General features: G+C 38.2%; 1 protein-coding gene across 2 annotated transcripts in view; it reads right to left on the bottom strand.

Annotated features, from left to right (window-relative positions):
* Positions 1 to 4,512: 4,512 nt before the first annotated feature.
* LOC102493799 (olfactory receptor 4C6) overlaps positions 4,513 to 13,822 on the bottom strand; it is a 51,741-nt gene continuing 42,431 nt past the window's right edge. Inside the window, exons 4-6 of one of the 2 annotated variants that reach the window (XM_027767356.1) lie at positions 11,131 to 11,183; positions 10,375 to 10,474; positions 4,513 to 5,696 (exon numbers count right to left, since the gene is read on the bottom strand). In XM_027767356.1, the coding sequence (XP_027623157.1) occupies positions 4,725 to 5,654 (930 nt within the window). In that variant the 5' untranslated portion in view covers positions 5,655 to 5,696; positions 10,375 to 10,474; positions 11,131 to 11,183 and the 3' untranslated portion in view covers positions 4,513 to 4,724. The remainder of the gene's footprint in view (positions 5,697 to 10,374; positions 10,475 to 11,130; positions 11,184 to 13,822) is intronic. The other variant, XM_027767357.1, reaches the window with a different exon arrangement.

The raw sequence follows: 13,822 nt of genomic DNA, 5'->3' as shown, positions 1-13,822 counted from the left end.
AAGGGGAAAGCTTTTAGCTTTGAGTTTTAGGAATCTCCTTCAGACAAAAACATTTGTGGAATGTCATTGATAGGCAGGATTGTATATATTTTTTCTTTCTCTATCAGTTAAAATTAGCTGAATTTTCTCTTAAAACATGTACAGGACACTAAAGTTCAGAGGAGCAGTTTTGTTTTTACATGTTCTATTAAAAGTGTACAATAAAAATCCATGGTCTATGGGACTTTAAATATTACTTTTATGCTGATAACTTTCAGAGTTATATTTCTATCCTAAACTTTTGCTTAAATGCCAGATTTCAACACTCAACAGTTTACTTAGCATTTTTGTTTATATAATTGGTAGGTATTGTAACATTTAATGGCTAATTGTTCTTGTTATAAATGTACTTTACCAATAGCCTTTCCCGGAAAATGCCCTTTTTCCAGTTTCCTAGCCAAAACATGAAGTCAAATAATAATAATAACAACAACAATAACAACAACAACTACAGCACACAGCTGACTTAAAAAAAGAACATCTTTGCTTTTGCTTTCAATATATATTTATAGAGAATCTGATCAATTTTTCTCCCATACTCCTAACATCCTGGTCTGAGATCCATCATCACTCCCTTAGATCACTGTGATAGATTCTAAATGTTTATCCTACTCTTCCTCTTGTTCTATTAAGTCTGCTTTTAGTACAACAGTCAATATTCATTTTCAAGCTAGAGTCAAATCAGAATATTTCTCTTTTCTAAATCCAGTAATGGCTCCATTTTGTGTAGAATAAAAGGCAAAATCTTTACAATTATCTGACCTTCTGTTGCCTCTTTGGCTTCTTTCAGTATTACACCCTTGCTTCCACAGCTTCAGACAGTGTCTTCCTAGGTCTCCTTGGGCACATCAGACAGGCTTTCACTCTGTGGCATCAGCATGAGGTACACCTGTTTTCTCTGCCCACAACATTTCTGCATTAAGAGTGCATGGCTAATACCTTCATCACTATAAGACATTGTTCCAGTCTGCCCTCAGTGAGACTGACCTTATCTCTATACTTAATATAGTAGCTTCATCCGGACTCCCATGCCACTAACCGTGCTCTACCTTTTTCTCTTTTAAAACAATTTATTATCATTTAGCATACTATTTATTTACTTATCTATTGCTTTTTATCTATTCCCACTCAGATAGAAACTCCAAGAAGACAAGAATTCGTCTGTTTCAATCATGAATATATTTCAGGTTTGATGCCCAGTGCTTAGGCCATAGGAGAAAGTAATTGTGCACCTTGTGTCAATGTCGTTAAGTGCTTGGAATTTGAAATCTGTGTCAGAGACCTTAAAACTAAGGATTTCTGTAGGCTCTAGGTAGCATGGAAGTTATGGCACTGGATCCCACGTATCTAAATGGTATGAGTCCTGGACATGGAAGCTTGAAAAACACTGTACATTTATGCCCAAAATCCTGAGAGGAGAATGGAGGAGAAGAGGTTGTTGCATCTTGCTCAATGCTCTGGAGGGTTGTAGGGACACATTTGGAGAGAGAACCTGAGGTGTGGGGATATGTTCTGAACAAACATCACCTGTCCCTTTGGGCTTTGGCAGAACCTTGTAAATTGTTCTTTCCTTGACCCTCGCTGCAGACAGAGTGAAGGGTGGAAATTGCTAGGGGCATTCCAACAGACACATCTGATGGAGTTCAGGAAACAGCTTGACCCCAATTAACAAAGTCCAATCCCTGCTCTGCATCTGAAAGATTATTTAGCCTTCTCTGGGTGTGGTGATGCACATATTATGGAGAGGTTCTTTAACCTTATGTTTCTTCCCCACACCTGAAGTTAGACTTCTCTCCATTAGAAAAGAAGATAATGGTATTTTCTCTTAATGGCATTATCACCAAGGGATACATCTGGTTCACTATGTCTAAGCTCTTATAGATTTGTTACCTGCTTCTTATTGTCTGTAACCTGGCAACAAATCTATGAAATGTTGTAAAATATACATATGTAGAGTCACCCTGTACTATAAATAAAGAGGCCCGGTTTGTCTGGATGGCTCAAGCAGCAGCACAAGTGCGGCACAAGTTGCTTGGGCTATCTAGGCTGAGGCTGCCTGTTTCCACTGTTTGTTTCATTCTTTCTTTGTCTACATAGTCCTTCCTTTATAGCCTTCTGTTTCATAGATTGAAGCCTCTTCAGCTGCCCTGACCTCTGATCTCTGAGAGAATTATGATGACATGCTTGTCCTTCCTACCTAAAACATATTACAAAACTCAACACCAGCAGAATTCTGTAGCTATCCGGTGTTCATCTAAGTTGTTTCCCTTCTCTAAGAAACCTCAGTTATATGTTGTTTAATATTGAAAACAGCTATTCCCTACATTTTGCTCAGACTTATGTCAGGAAAGTCCAGTGACTCTTGTGGCCAGATATTTTAAACATCATGTTTTCTTTTAAGAAATCAGATTTGTGGTTTTATTTTTTTAAATAGTTACACATTGTGGTTTTGATTTGCATATCACTTATTATAAGAGATGCTGAGCATTTCTTTTTTTGTATCCTTTCTGGCCACTTGTATGTCTTCCTTAGAGTGTTATCTGCTCAGTTCATTTACCCATTTTCAATTGGGTTGAGAATTTTTTTCAGGTATTCTGATTGAGTTCCCTGTACATCCTGGTTATCAGATCCTTATCTGAGTCACAATTTGCAAATATGCTCTCCCATTTCAAGGGCTGCTGATTTATTCTAATTATTGTGTCTTTTGTGTGCAGAAGCTTTTAAAATCAAAACCAGATGAGATACCACTTAATTCCAGTCAGAATGGCTAAAATTAAAAAATGAAAGTAAGATAAGTGTTGGCAAGGCTGTGGTGGAAAGGCAACTCTCCTACACTATTGATGGGAATGTAAATTATTACAGTCATTGCTGAGTACAATATGAAAGTTCCTCAAAAACATATAAATAGAACTACTATATTACTCAGCAATTTCTTGGTATCTACCCAAGTAACAGGAAAATGCCAGTCAGAAAAACACTTGCACATCCATGTTTATTGTAGCATTTTTCAAAATTGCTAAGACATGGAATCAACCTAAGTGTCTATAAACTGTTGAATGGATTGAAAAAGGGTGGAACGTATACACTATGGAATACTACTCAGCCACTAAAAAATAAATCCTTGCATTTGATAGAAAGCAGACAAATATGGACATTTTACTGCTAAGGTTAGCAAGCCAGACTATGAAAGAGAGGCATTGTATGTCCCCAATCAATATATAATATATATACCGAATATCAGCACTGATGGCAGAAACTGAGTAATTGAAACTTATAAAAGCATGGAGAGCAATTGTGATACTGGAGGCAATATGGGAGAAGTGTGAGAAATGGGAGAGGGTGATAGGTAAGGAATCATGGGAAAGAAGAAAGAAGCAAAACATTTATGAGACCCAAAATGAAAATAAATCTATTGATTATAATTTATATTGCAATGTCTTTGGACCAATATGCAGTATATTCAGAATGGAAAATTCATTTGGTATGGTGTAATGATACACAGTGATTGATTGTAAAAAATAAATATATCATTTTAAAAATTAGTCACTAGTTATAGAAGTGATAAACTAATGTGCTTTTCTTACTTATAAAACACTCAATCTTGAGAAGGAGATAGAAAATAAGATAAGTCAATTCATAATTATACAGAAATAATTATACTTTTGACCATCATTATTAAGAAAATGAAAATGATGGAGACAAAGAATAATGGTAGTAGTGGAAGAATTTTGACTAGAGTAATGGGGGAAGGTTTCTCAGGAAATTACACTTAATCTGGTCATGGGTTAAGACTTAGGACCAAAAGTTAAAGAGAAACAGAGGGAGGTCAGCAGATGGCCTAGAGGTTACATTGCTAGACTTCCACACTGCAAACTACAGTTTGAGTAGCAGACAAATTGGCTTGAAACTCATGCCACTGGATGTATATATGTGCAGACCCAAGATTTGGGGAGGAGAAGTAATTGCAGCATGGCCATCCACCTTGGAGGGTGATATCTCACTTTGCCTCTCACTTTTTCTCTCTCTCTCCCTGGTGAGCATACATGCCCTAAGGCAAAAACTTCTACAAAAAAAAGAGAGAGGGAGAGAGAAAATCAGAGGAACAGTCACATGAGGAAGAAGGGGACTCCTTTTCAGAAAGGGAGATGTACCGACATTGAAGTGAGAAAAGACTTTCATTGCTCTGGGGCAAACTGGAAAAAGAATAATGGGATTGATGCATGTGAACATGAAGGACTCAATAAGTGCTTGGTGTGGCCGGCAAATAATATGGTGGGTAAAGAACTGGAATTCTTGACTGACCATAGTTCGTACAAGACTTAGTGGCTTGTGTTCTCTCTCTCTCTTTTGAGCACATGTGCCCTACAGCAAATTAAAAAATGATAATAATCAATACAATTAAATAATTATATTTTTAAAAAGTCTTGGGAGAACTGGAAGCATTGGCAAGGTGAAAAGGGAAATTCTAAGACAAGTCAAAAGTTTCTAAGAGAATGAGAAACTAAGGAAGGGTAACCGTGTGAAAGTATCATAATCTTCACATTATAGCTACTCAGATCATAAAGCAGATTAATATTTTTGAAGGACCCATTGACTGCCGGTGGAGAATGGACTTTATAATTTCTAACACATTTCTGAAAAAAACAACTTCGGATGGAAAATAAATCATATTATTAGGAAGACTGTTACATGCCAACCACAATCTTTTGTTTCAGCCATAGTTTTTTCATGGCATTTTTCACCTCTGCATTCCTCAAAGTGTAGATCAAGGGATTTAACATGGGTGGAACGATTATACCAGATGCAGACATAGCCTTGTCAATGGGGTAGGTAGCCACAGGCCTCACATACAAGAAAATACATGGCACAAAAAACAATAGGACCACCGTGAGGTGGGAGCCACAGGTGGAGAGGGCTTTGTGCTGCCCTTCAGAACTGTAAGATTTCAGGGAACAAAAGATAACTATATATGAAGCAATTAGGATAAAGAAGATAGCTATACACATCACCCCACTGTTGAGGATGACTAAGAGACCCAGGATGTGGGTGTCCATGCAGGCAAGTTTCAACAACGGAAACAACTCACATATAAAGTGATCAATGACATTGGGGCCACAGAAAGGAATTTGGTACATGAAGAGAAGTTGTACTGTGGCATGCAGGGATCCCCCCACCCAAGCCCCTCCCACCATCAGAGAGCACACCCAAGGGCTCATGATGAGCGTGTAGTGCAGGGGCTTACAGATGGCCACATAACGGTCATAGGCCATCACGATGAGCAGGATGATGCTCACGCCACCAAAGAAGTGCTGTGCAAAGAGTTGAGTCATGCAGCCTTCCAGGGAGATGGTTGTGCTCTCAGAGAGGGAGTCCACAATCAGCTTGGGGGTGATGGCAGAAGAGTAGGTGACATCCAAAAAGGACAAGAAGGTAAGAAAAAAGTACATTGGTGATCGTAGATTCTGACTTGTGATTAAGGTTACTATAATGAGTAAGTTTCCCAAAAGTGTAGCAACATACATGATTAGAAACACAGCAGAAAATATTTTCCTCAGCTCTGGGTTCTCTGTAATACCCAAAAGGATGAATTCTGTCACATTGTTTTTGTTTTCCATTTATCAGGTATTGACATGAGTTCCAGCTGAATGTTGGGAAACCTAAAAAATAAATATGTAGTTTTATTTAGTGATTATTAGGCCTCTGTATTTCCAGGATCTTGGGGAGCTTGTTGATCATAATTATACATTTACTCACCCTCCAAATACTTAACTTTTAAGAACCTACTAAATAGGGACCAGCAGATAGCGTAACAGTTATTTTCCTGGACTTTCACATATTCTTCTGTGATTTGATTCCTTGACCCGATGGCTTAAAACTCACTGGGCTCGGGAACCAGCAGTTAGCGTAATGGCTATGTCATTGGACTCCCACGTAGTCGACCGTGGTTCGCATCCCGGACCTGGTGGCTTAAAACTCATGCCGGGCGCGTGTGCATGTGTGCCCAAGATCCTGAGAGGAGAATGGAGAAGGGATTGTGGCATGATCATCCCCCCTGGGGGGGTGATTTCTCGCTTTCTGTCTCTATGTCTCTCTCTGTCTGTCTGGTGAGAGCATGCGCCCTATAGCAAAAACCTCTCAAAAACAAACAAACAAACAAACAAAAACTCACTGGGCTTGTTTGTGTGCACACCCAAATCCTGAAAGAATGGAGGAAAAGGGATTGCAGCATGGCTGTTCCTCCTTAGGAGGTTTCTCGCTTTCTGTCTCTGGCAAGTACATGTGCCCTAAAGCAAAAATGTGTCCAAAAAACAAAAAAAAAGAAAAAGAAAAAAGAAGAATGTACTAAATAAAGAGTTTAAAATTCAGATACTTCATTAATGCAAGTTCACTTCATGTCTCTTCTCTCTTTTAAGTAATTATTTCATATGAAATAATTTCTTTTTCCTTCTCCTCCATTTATAATTCATTTTAAAAGAATTATTTATTTACTTATTATTACTGTCATTATTATTATTGTTAATTTTGCTACAGAGCACATGTATTCACCAGCATGACAGAGAGAGAACAAAAGAGAGAGAGAGAGAGTAAGAAAGTGAGCCAGTTGGTCCAGGACTCAATCTACTGTCAGACATGTTGGAACACAGTGCTTTAATCACAACTCCACCTACTGGCCTCTGTAATTGTTATTTTTAATAAGCAACCTTTTGGAGCACCTATCTCATTCCAGGCACTGGAATAACTCTACAAGTAACTTTATATTACATAGGAAAAACAAAAACAAAACAAACAAACAAATGAAAAAACTCACTGTCATGGAGTTCGGGAAATGTAATCAAGTTGGCATGGATAGTGAGTGGTGAAGCCGGAAATGTACACCATATTTTCTGAGTTCAGAATCAATGCTCCCAAACATAAATATTGCTTCTCTTATTTATTTACCCATGGCTATTCTAAATGTATTATAGTTATTATCCTGTTTTATCTTTAAAACTATTATTTGAAATGGGTTATTCCTTCTGAGCTCTATTTTCAAATAATATGGCAATTCTCTTGTAATTTTGTGCTTTTTTTTCCTAAATGATCAACATCTACTAACACTAGTCATTATATAGTCCTTGACTAATATCATTCAGTGATGAAACTTACAAATGATGATGGCGTAGCAAAGGTTCAGATGTATGATATAATGATTCAATGAAATCAATCTAAGTCATAGCTACATTTCCTCTCTCATAAATAGATCATAGAATTCCTTGTTGTAATTTTGATCACAACAAGGAAACAGGTGGTAGCAAAGTGGCTTACCCACATGGGAAGGTCCCAGATTTACATCTGGAGGCCTCCCTGATTATACTGGGCACATGTGTTCCCATTGTCTGGGGCTGGCTGAGGTTGGAAGTAGTTTGTGTCAATAAAACCAGGTTAGGTGTACATTTTCTCTCCTTTTTTTTTGGCTTATGAAGGACATATAAAAACACACTGGGCATGCATTCAATAGCCTGGGCTCTGAGAGGACGAAGGATTGGGCCTTGACCAGAGCCTGGAGAGTGCTTTCTCTCCCCCCTGGTCCCATCCTTATCACTTTCATATGCCCATGCTGCACTATATTATGTGTACAGGAAAATATCTAAAAAATAATAATGATGATAACACCTAATTCATTAACTTTCAGGTTGACTATATCTTGGGGCGCTGTTGCAGATATGCTAGGTGCATTACCTTAGTTAAACCTCATGACACCAAATAGTAAAGGTACTATTCTCATTGCAAAAAAAGAAACTGATGCCCTAGGAATTGAAACAGTTTGCACTGGATTATATAACTATCATGCTGTGGTGCTGGCATTTTGATATTATAACTCAAATTTTAATCAACTCTGCTCCACCATTGGAGCAAAGGATAGATTATGTGGTGTTTCAGAAGAATTACTACTGTAACCAATAGGAATGTTTTAATGAAAATCTGCTTCCTATTACAGAGTGCTTATAAACAGTCTGGCTTCCACATTTAGGAATTTTGCCAAGTATTGCTTTACAATGATATTTGAATTAGACCTCTCTATGAATGCTAAGGGTCACTCCTGCTGTGTAATCGCTCACACCATTCCCACCCCTTATACAAAGTGCAGAATAGCAACAGGAGACTGGAAGCATCCCATGGTATTTAATCTCATCCTCTCTCCCTCCTAGTCCAATAACAGAGGTCTTTGTTGGAGTAGTCCTTGTGAAGTATAAGGAACTCTGACTGTGTAGTCAGGAATGAGAAGTAGGTTTGATTCCAGGTTGCTTGCATTGCTGTGGTTTGGGCATGCTGTTGAAACTTAGGTTCCTCATTTGCAGTATAAGAATAGTGGTTTATCCTATTTCCAACCCTAATGACTGAATACCACACTAAGCAATTTATAAAGAATAGAGGTTTGCTCAGCTCATGAACTTGGAGGTCCAAGGTCAAGGAGACACACCTACTGAGGTCTTTTTGCTACTGGGGACTCTCTACAGAGTCTTGAGGAGGCACAGGACATCACATGGTGAGATGTGTCATGTCTGTGTGTCATTCTCTTTCCACCTTGTAAATCACCAGGATTCAATCACAGAGGCTCCTTCCTGATGACCTTATTTAATCTCAATCACCTCCCACAAATCTTTTAATGCCATAGTTGTATTAAATCTTCACCCCTTAATTCCATCATGACCAAATTTCAGTACATAGTTTTGGGGGGTGGGGGCATTCAAATCATAGCAGTTGGTTCACTGGATGAGAAGCAATAGGAGTGACTCAGTTCTTCAAACTCAGTCAGTTCTTAATCTGAACTAATTGTTTATATTTATGGGTAATATTTTCTTAGATAGGTGGTTCATTTCACGTATAAAGAATTGAAAGCTGCAGCTCTGGGCAATATCTAAGCCCTGTTTACCTGAGGCTTGAAACTTAGAGCAACTCCCTTTTGATACAGAAAAAAGTTGAAATTTCTCACCTAATATTGAACTCCTATCACCAGGTCCCTCTCCATTATTTATTAAAATTAATTTCTCTCTCTATTTATAACATCATCAGTCCCACCCACATTGGGCAAGAAAACTCCATTTCTTTCTACACCTGTCTTTTTGTCCTCACCAAACAGTCCTTGATTAAAACACAGCAAAGGGACTTGTAAATCTCAGCCAGGCTACTACTGATTTTGTAATCTCAACCTATCCAAGCCTCAATTCTGCAGCAGCATAGTTAGTAAAAAACAAATGACAATTACTCTGTATTGCTTTGTATTGATGGCCAATATACAAATAACCTTTGCTTATTCACTACAAGTAGCCATATAAAGTCTTATGACTATCTGGATTTCCAAAGCAGCAAGTGAGGTTTAGGAAATTTTGTAATGGACCAGCCAGTGGTGTGGTGATTAGGGTAGTTCAATCTTGCCTGGCCAACTGCACAGTTCAAGTTCCAGACCTGAGAGTTTAAAAAACACAATTGATGCCTGTTCATACATGCCCCACAGAGGGAAAAATGGAAAAGATTTAGGTGTGGTGTGGCCACCCCTCCAGGGGTTGTTTTGTCACTTTCTGTTTCTCTCTATTCTGTCCAGTGAGTGCACATGACCAATAGCAGAATTTATAAAAACAAAGAAAGAAAATTAAAAGTTGTCTAACTTCTTTATAGTTTTTTGAAGGTTACCACCTGCTATTCCTTTTAGCCCTCCCCCCACACACACACATGCACTTGCAATACTTCTGCCTTCTGACCCATGCTGTGAAGGCTAAAAAAGGCAACATTCATAAAGAGTGTGAAAACAGAATTCACACATTTAAATTGGTTTCCTGGTTATGTCTTTATGACTCTCAGCTCTAGCTTTGCCTATTGCCTTTACCATGACCTGTATAAACCTTTTCTTCTAAATGGCTGTCATCACCTTTACCACCCAAAGTATTTAGTCTAACTTCTCATTGTTTTTGCCATATCATTATTTCATGTTTATTACATGTTTCTCTTATTTCCACAAGAAGATGTACATCTTACACATTTCTCAAAATCCCTAATAGAATAGTTTGGGCACCAAAACAAGCCAAAATGTTTTGTCAGTTGGAAGGAAACTGCAAAGAGCTGGATGGACATAGGTAATACTATCACCCCAACCTCCAGATGTGACAGCAAATGGTCCTCATGGTCTGGCTGCAATTTCTTAGTCAACCAGGCTCAATGAGGACATTTAATCTGGCTGGTTTTTTTTTTGTTGTTGTTGTTTTTATTTATTTATTTATTTATTTATTTATTTATTTATTTATTTTACCATTTGTATGCTTAGATAAGCTTCAGCCAAAATTAAGAACTTCACATTACCTTGAACTTCAGTCAGTCCAGTGATGAATCACAGCATCTGCTTTCTCTTTTTAATTATTTTCTTTCACTGAGTGTAAGAAGTCTTCTTTTAAAGGCTGTCCTAATGAACACGAGGACAATTATAATGAATGGTCTTCTTATTTCTTTGTGAAACCCCTCCCTTATACTTCCCAATTACTTAAATAGACAAATATTCCAAAACCTTGTCAGATGTGCCCCATTTCCTTAAATAAGGAACAGGATTAATAAACTTTAAATAATGGCAATAAAATAACTATGAACTGAGGAAATGAGAGAAAAAGAAATATTTAAGCCTTAAAGTTACACTGTGGCTAAAAGAAAGGAAGAATGGGGGCTATTCCCAGCAGATGGAACAGATCAGAGAAGTCCCAGAGGTGGGAATTAGGGAGACTATATGGTGTAGACAGAGAGCAAAGGCCCTGAATCACATACACCAAGTTCTCATTTTGATTTCTGAAACACGCTTTACATGCATAAGTTACTCATAATGGTTTATTCTTTCAGGTAGGCATTTGTACTTAGAAAAAGTGAACTTGTACATGCAATTCAGTAATGTAATTATGCCAGCATAGATCACAACACACACATATATATATATTATACTTCATATTTTAATGAATATTTTGTCATTGTTAGAGTTCAATGTCAGAATGTAGAGATTTACATGATTTCAATTTTCTGCAATTTTAACAATGCTGTAGGAAAATTTTTGCGTGTTTGTATGTATGTGCTTACCAGTTAATCCACCCTTCGAATCTGCTGGTTCTATATTCATGGATTTGAAGAACCTTGAATCAGAAGTATTCAAAAGATAAATTGGGTGTATCTTCACTGAAAATGTACAGGCTTCTTTTTGCTTGTTTACACCTTGAAATGTTTAAAGCAGAAGCCTTAAGAATCTAACTTCTCTGGCTCATCAAGGGATTTATATTCTCTTCTATTAACAACAGTTTTTAAAAGAGGGAGTCAGAGCCTTTTCCAAAGTATTTCATGTTTCTTCATGAATTAAGGTTGAGTGTATTTTTAGATGAAAAAAAAAAAGTTTTGTTCAGCTTCTTAGGAGATACGTCATGATCATACATTCTTCTCTGCATGACTGACTCAGGCTAAGAGAATGGAGCACCTAATTAAGCACCTATGACAGCACAGACTTACATCATTCTGGTTGCCTCCCTTGAGGCTGGTTCTCCATCTATGAAAGGGATGATCTTGAATACAATGAACTCCCAGCCAACTGCTTTAATAATTGGGTATTCTCAGGGGCAAGAACATCCCCAAGGCCAGACAAATGTGCTGCTGTAGAAGCTGAACTCTAGGTCACAGTCCTTATTATTCAGTTATTTGCTCTTGCACTGCGATCTGTACCATAATTTCAAAAGGTCATTTTCTGGGAAACAGCAGTTAGCGTAATGGCTATGTTGCTGGACTCCCACGTAGTCGACCGTGGTTCGCGAGGCTGGCTCTCCATTGTTGGAAGGGCTGATCTTGAATACAATGAATTCCCAGCCAGCTGCTTTAATAATTGGGTATTCTCAGGGGCAAGAACATCCCCAAGGCCAGACAAATGTGCTGCTGCAGAAGATGAACTCTAGGTCACAGTCCTGATCATTCAGTTTTTTGCTCTTGCACTGTGATCTGTACCATAATTTCAGAAGGCCATTTTCTTACAGTAACTAGAACCTATGATCTGGAAGGAACTTGAATCACATCTTATTTGTAGATTTCATTTCCCACACAGGAGATTTACATGAGCTCATTGCATATTGTCTGTTATTGTGATCTACACATTTTTCTCTAAGTAGAATAATTTATTTAGATATAATTTCTTAAGAAATGAAATTTTCAAAATAGTGAGTTACAATTTTGATTTTTTCTTGTCATAAATTTGTTTGATGAAGTTGCTGCCTTGGCATTAATTTTTAGGCTTGACAGAAATTGTTTAAAACCCAGTCATACTTCAATACCTTGGTCCAGGTTGTTTGTGATATGTCCCACTTGTCTCTTCTCATATTTACCCATAATCCAACACATCCCAGAGTCACTATGATAAAACTTAATGGTTGGGACCAGCAGATTGCATAATGGGTATGTTCTGGACTCCCATTTAGTCAACTGCAGTTTCAGTCCCAGACTTGGCAGCTTATAACTCATTCCAGATACATGTGTGTGAGTGCCCAAAATCCTGAGAGGAGAGTAGAGGAGAAGGGATTATGGTGTGGCCATTCCCCTTGGGAGCTGATTTCTCTCTTTCTGTCTCTCTGTCTCTCTCTTTCTCTCTGGTAAGTGCAGGTACCCTAAACCAAAAATGTCTCATTAAAAAAAAGTAAAAACTTGGGACCTGCAAATGGCATAATGGTTACGTGACTGGATTCCCATATAGTTGACTACAGTTATGAGTCCTGGACTGTGAGGCTTAAATCACACTGGGCACGAGTTTGTGTGTGCCCAAGATCCTGAGAGGAGAATGGAGGACAAAGGATTGTGGTGTGGCCATCCCCTCGGAAGGTGATTTCTCACTTTCTCTCTCTTTCTTGCAAGTATACAGGCCCTATAGCAAAAACCTTTATTTAAAAAAAAAAAGGAATAAAAAGCTCTTAATGTTCAATGCCAGCATTGTGTAAATCAGTTCTACTACTTTAGGTCCTCTCTTACATGCTCCTCAGCCATTGGTTAATGTTCCTGCTGCAACTGGACTTGTCATCAACTTCATGTGGGTACACATAACTGTTTTGAGACCCATGAGTAATAAGTGAAATGACTTCTGTCTCATGAATTTTGATTTCACCACTTCACAGTGTCTCATCTGACACACACATACCTAAACCTGACTTCTTTCTGGTGAGAAATGTCTTACAGAGTAACTATCTTGGCACAAATAAATTGGACACAAATCACAGAGATCTAGTGATCATAGATGTTGGGAGTGTGGAAAAAGTGAATTTTCATTCATTCCAACACCTTTCAAACCCAAAGCAGATAGAAGGAAGTTCAAGAAAAGGGTTAAATACAAGTACAAAATAGAAACTATGGATATTCAAGGGGGAAAAATACACTTTCCATACTGATATATAGTTTTTTGAGAGGTTTTTGCTATAGGGTGCGTGTCCTCACCAGGAAGACAGAGAGAGACAGAGAGACAGAAAACGAGCAATCACCCCCCCCAGGGGGGGATGGCCACACCGCAATCCCTTCTCCTCCTTTCTCCTCTCAGGATCTTGGGCACACATGCACATGCACCCAGCGTGAGTTTAAGCGACTGGGTGTGGGACGTGATCCATGGTCAACTACATGGGAATCCAGTGACATAGCCATTACGCTAACCACTGGTCCCCATACTGATATTTTGAAAGGCTTTATTAAAGTAGTAAGAGCAAAAAAAGTTTAGGAAGCTCTTTTGGAAATTGCAATAGTTTCCAATCTTAGTACT

This window comes from Tupaia chinensis, unplaced genomic scaffold, assembly GCF_000334495.1.
Source record: "Tupaia chinensis unplaced genomic scaffold, TupChi_1.0 Scaffold144195_1, whole genome shotgun sequence".
Lineage (NCBI taxonomy): Eukaryota > Metazoa > Chordata > Mammalia > Scandentia > Tupaiidae > Tupaia > Tupaia belangeri.
This window is presented reverse-complemented; position numbering and strand designations above follow the sequence as displayed.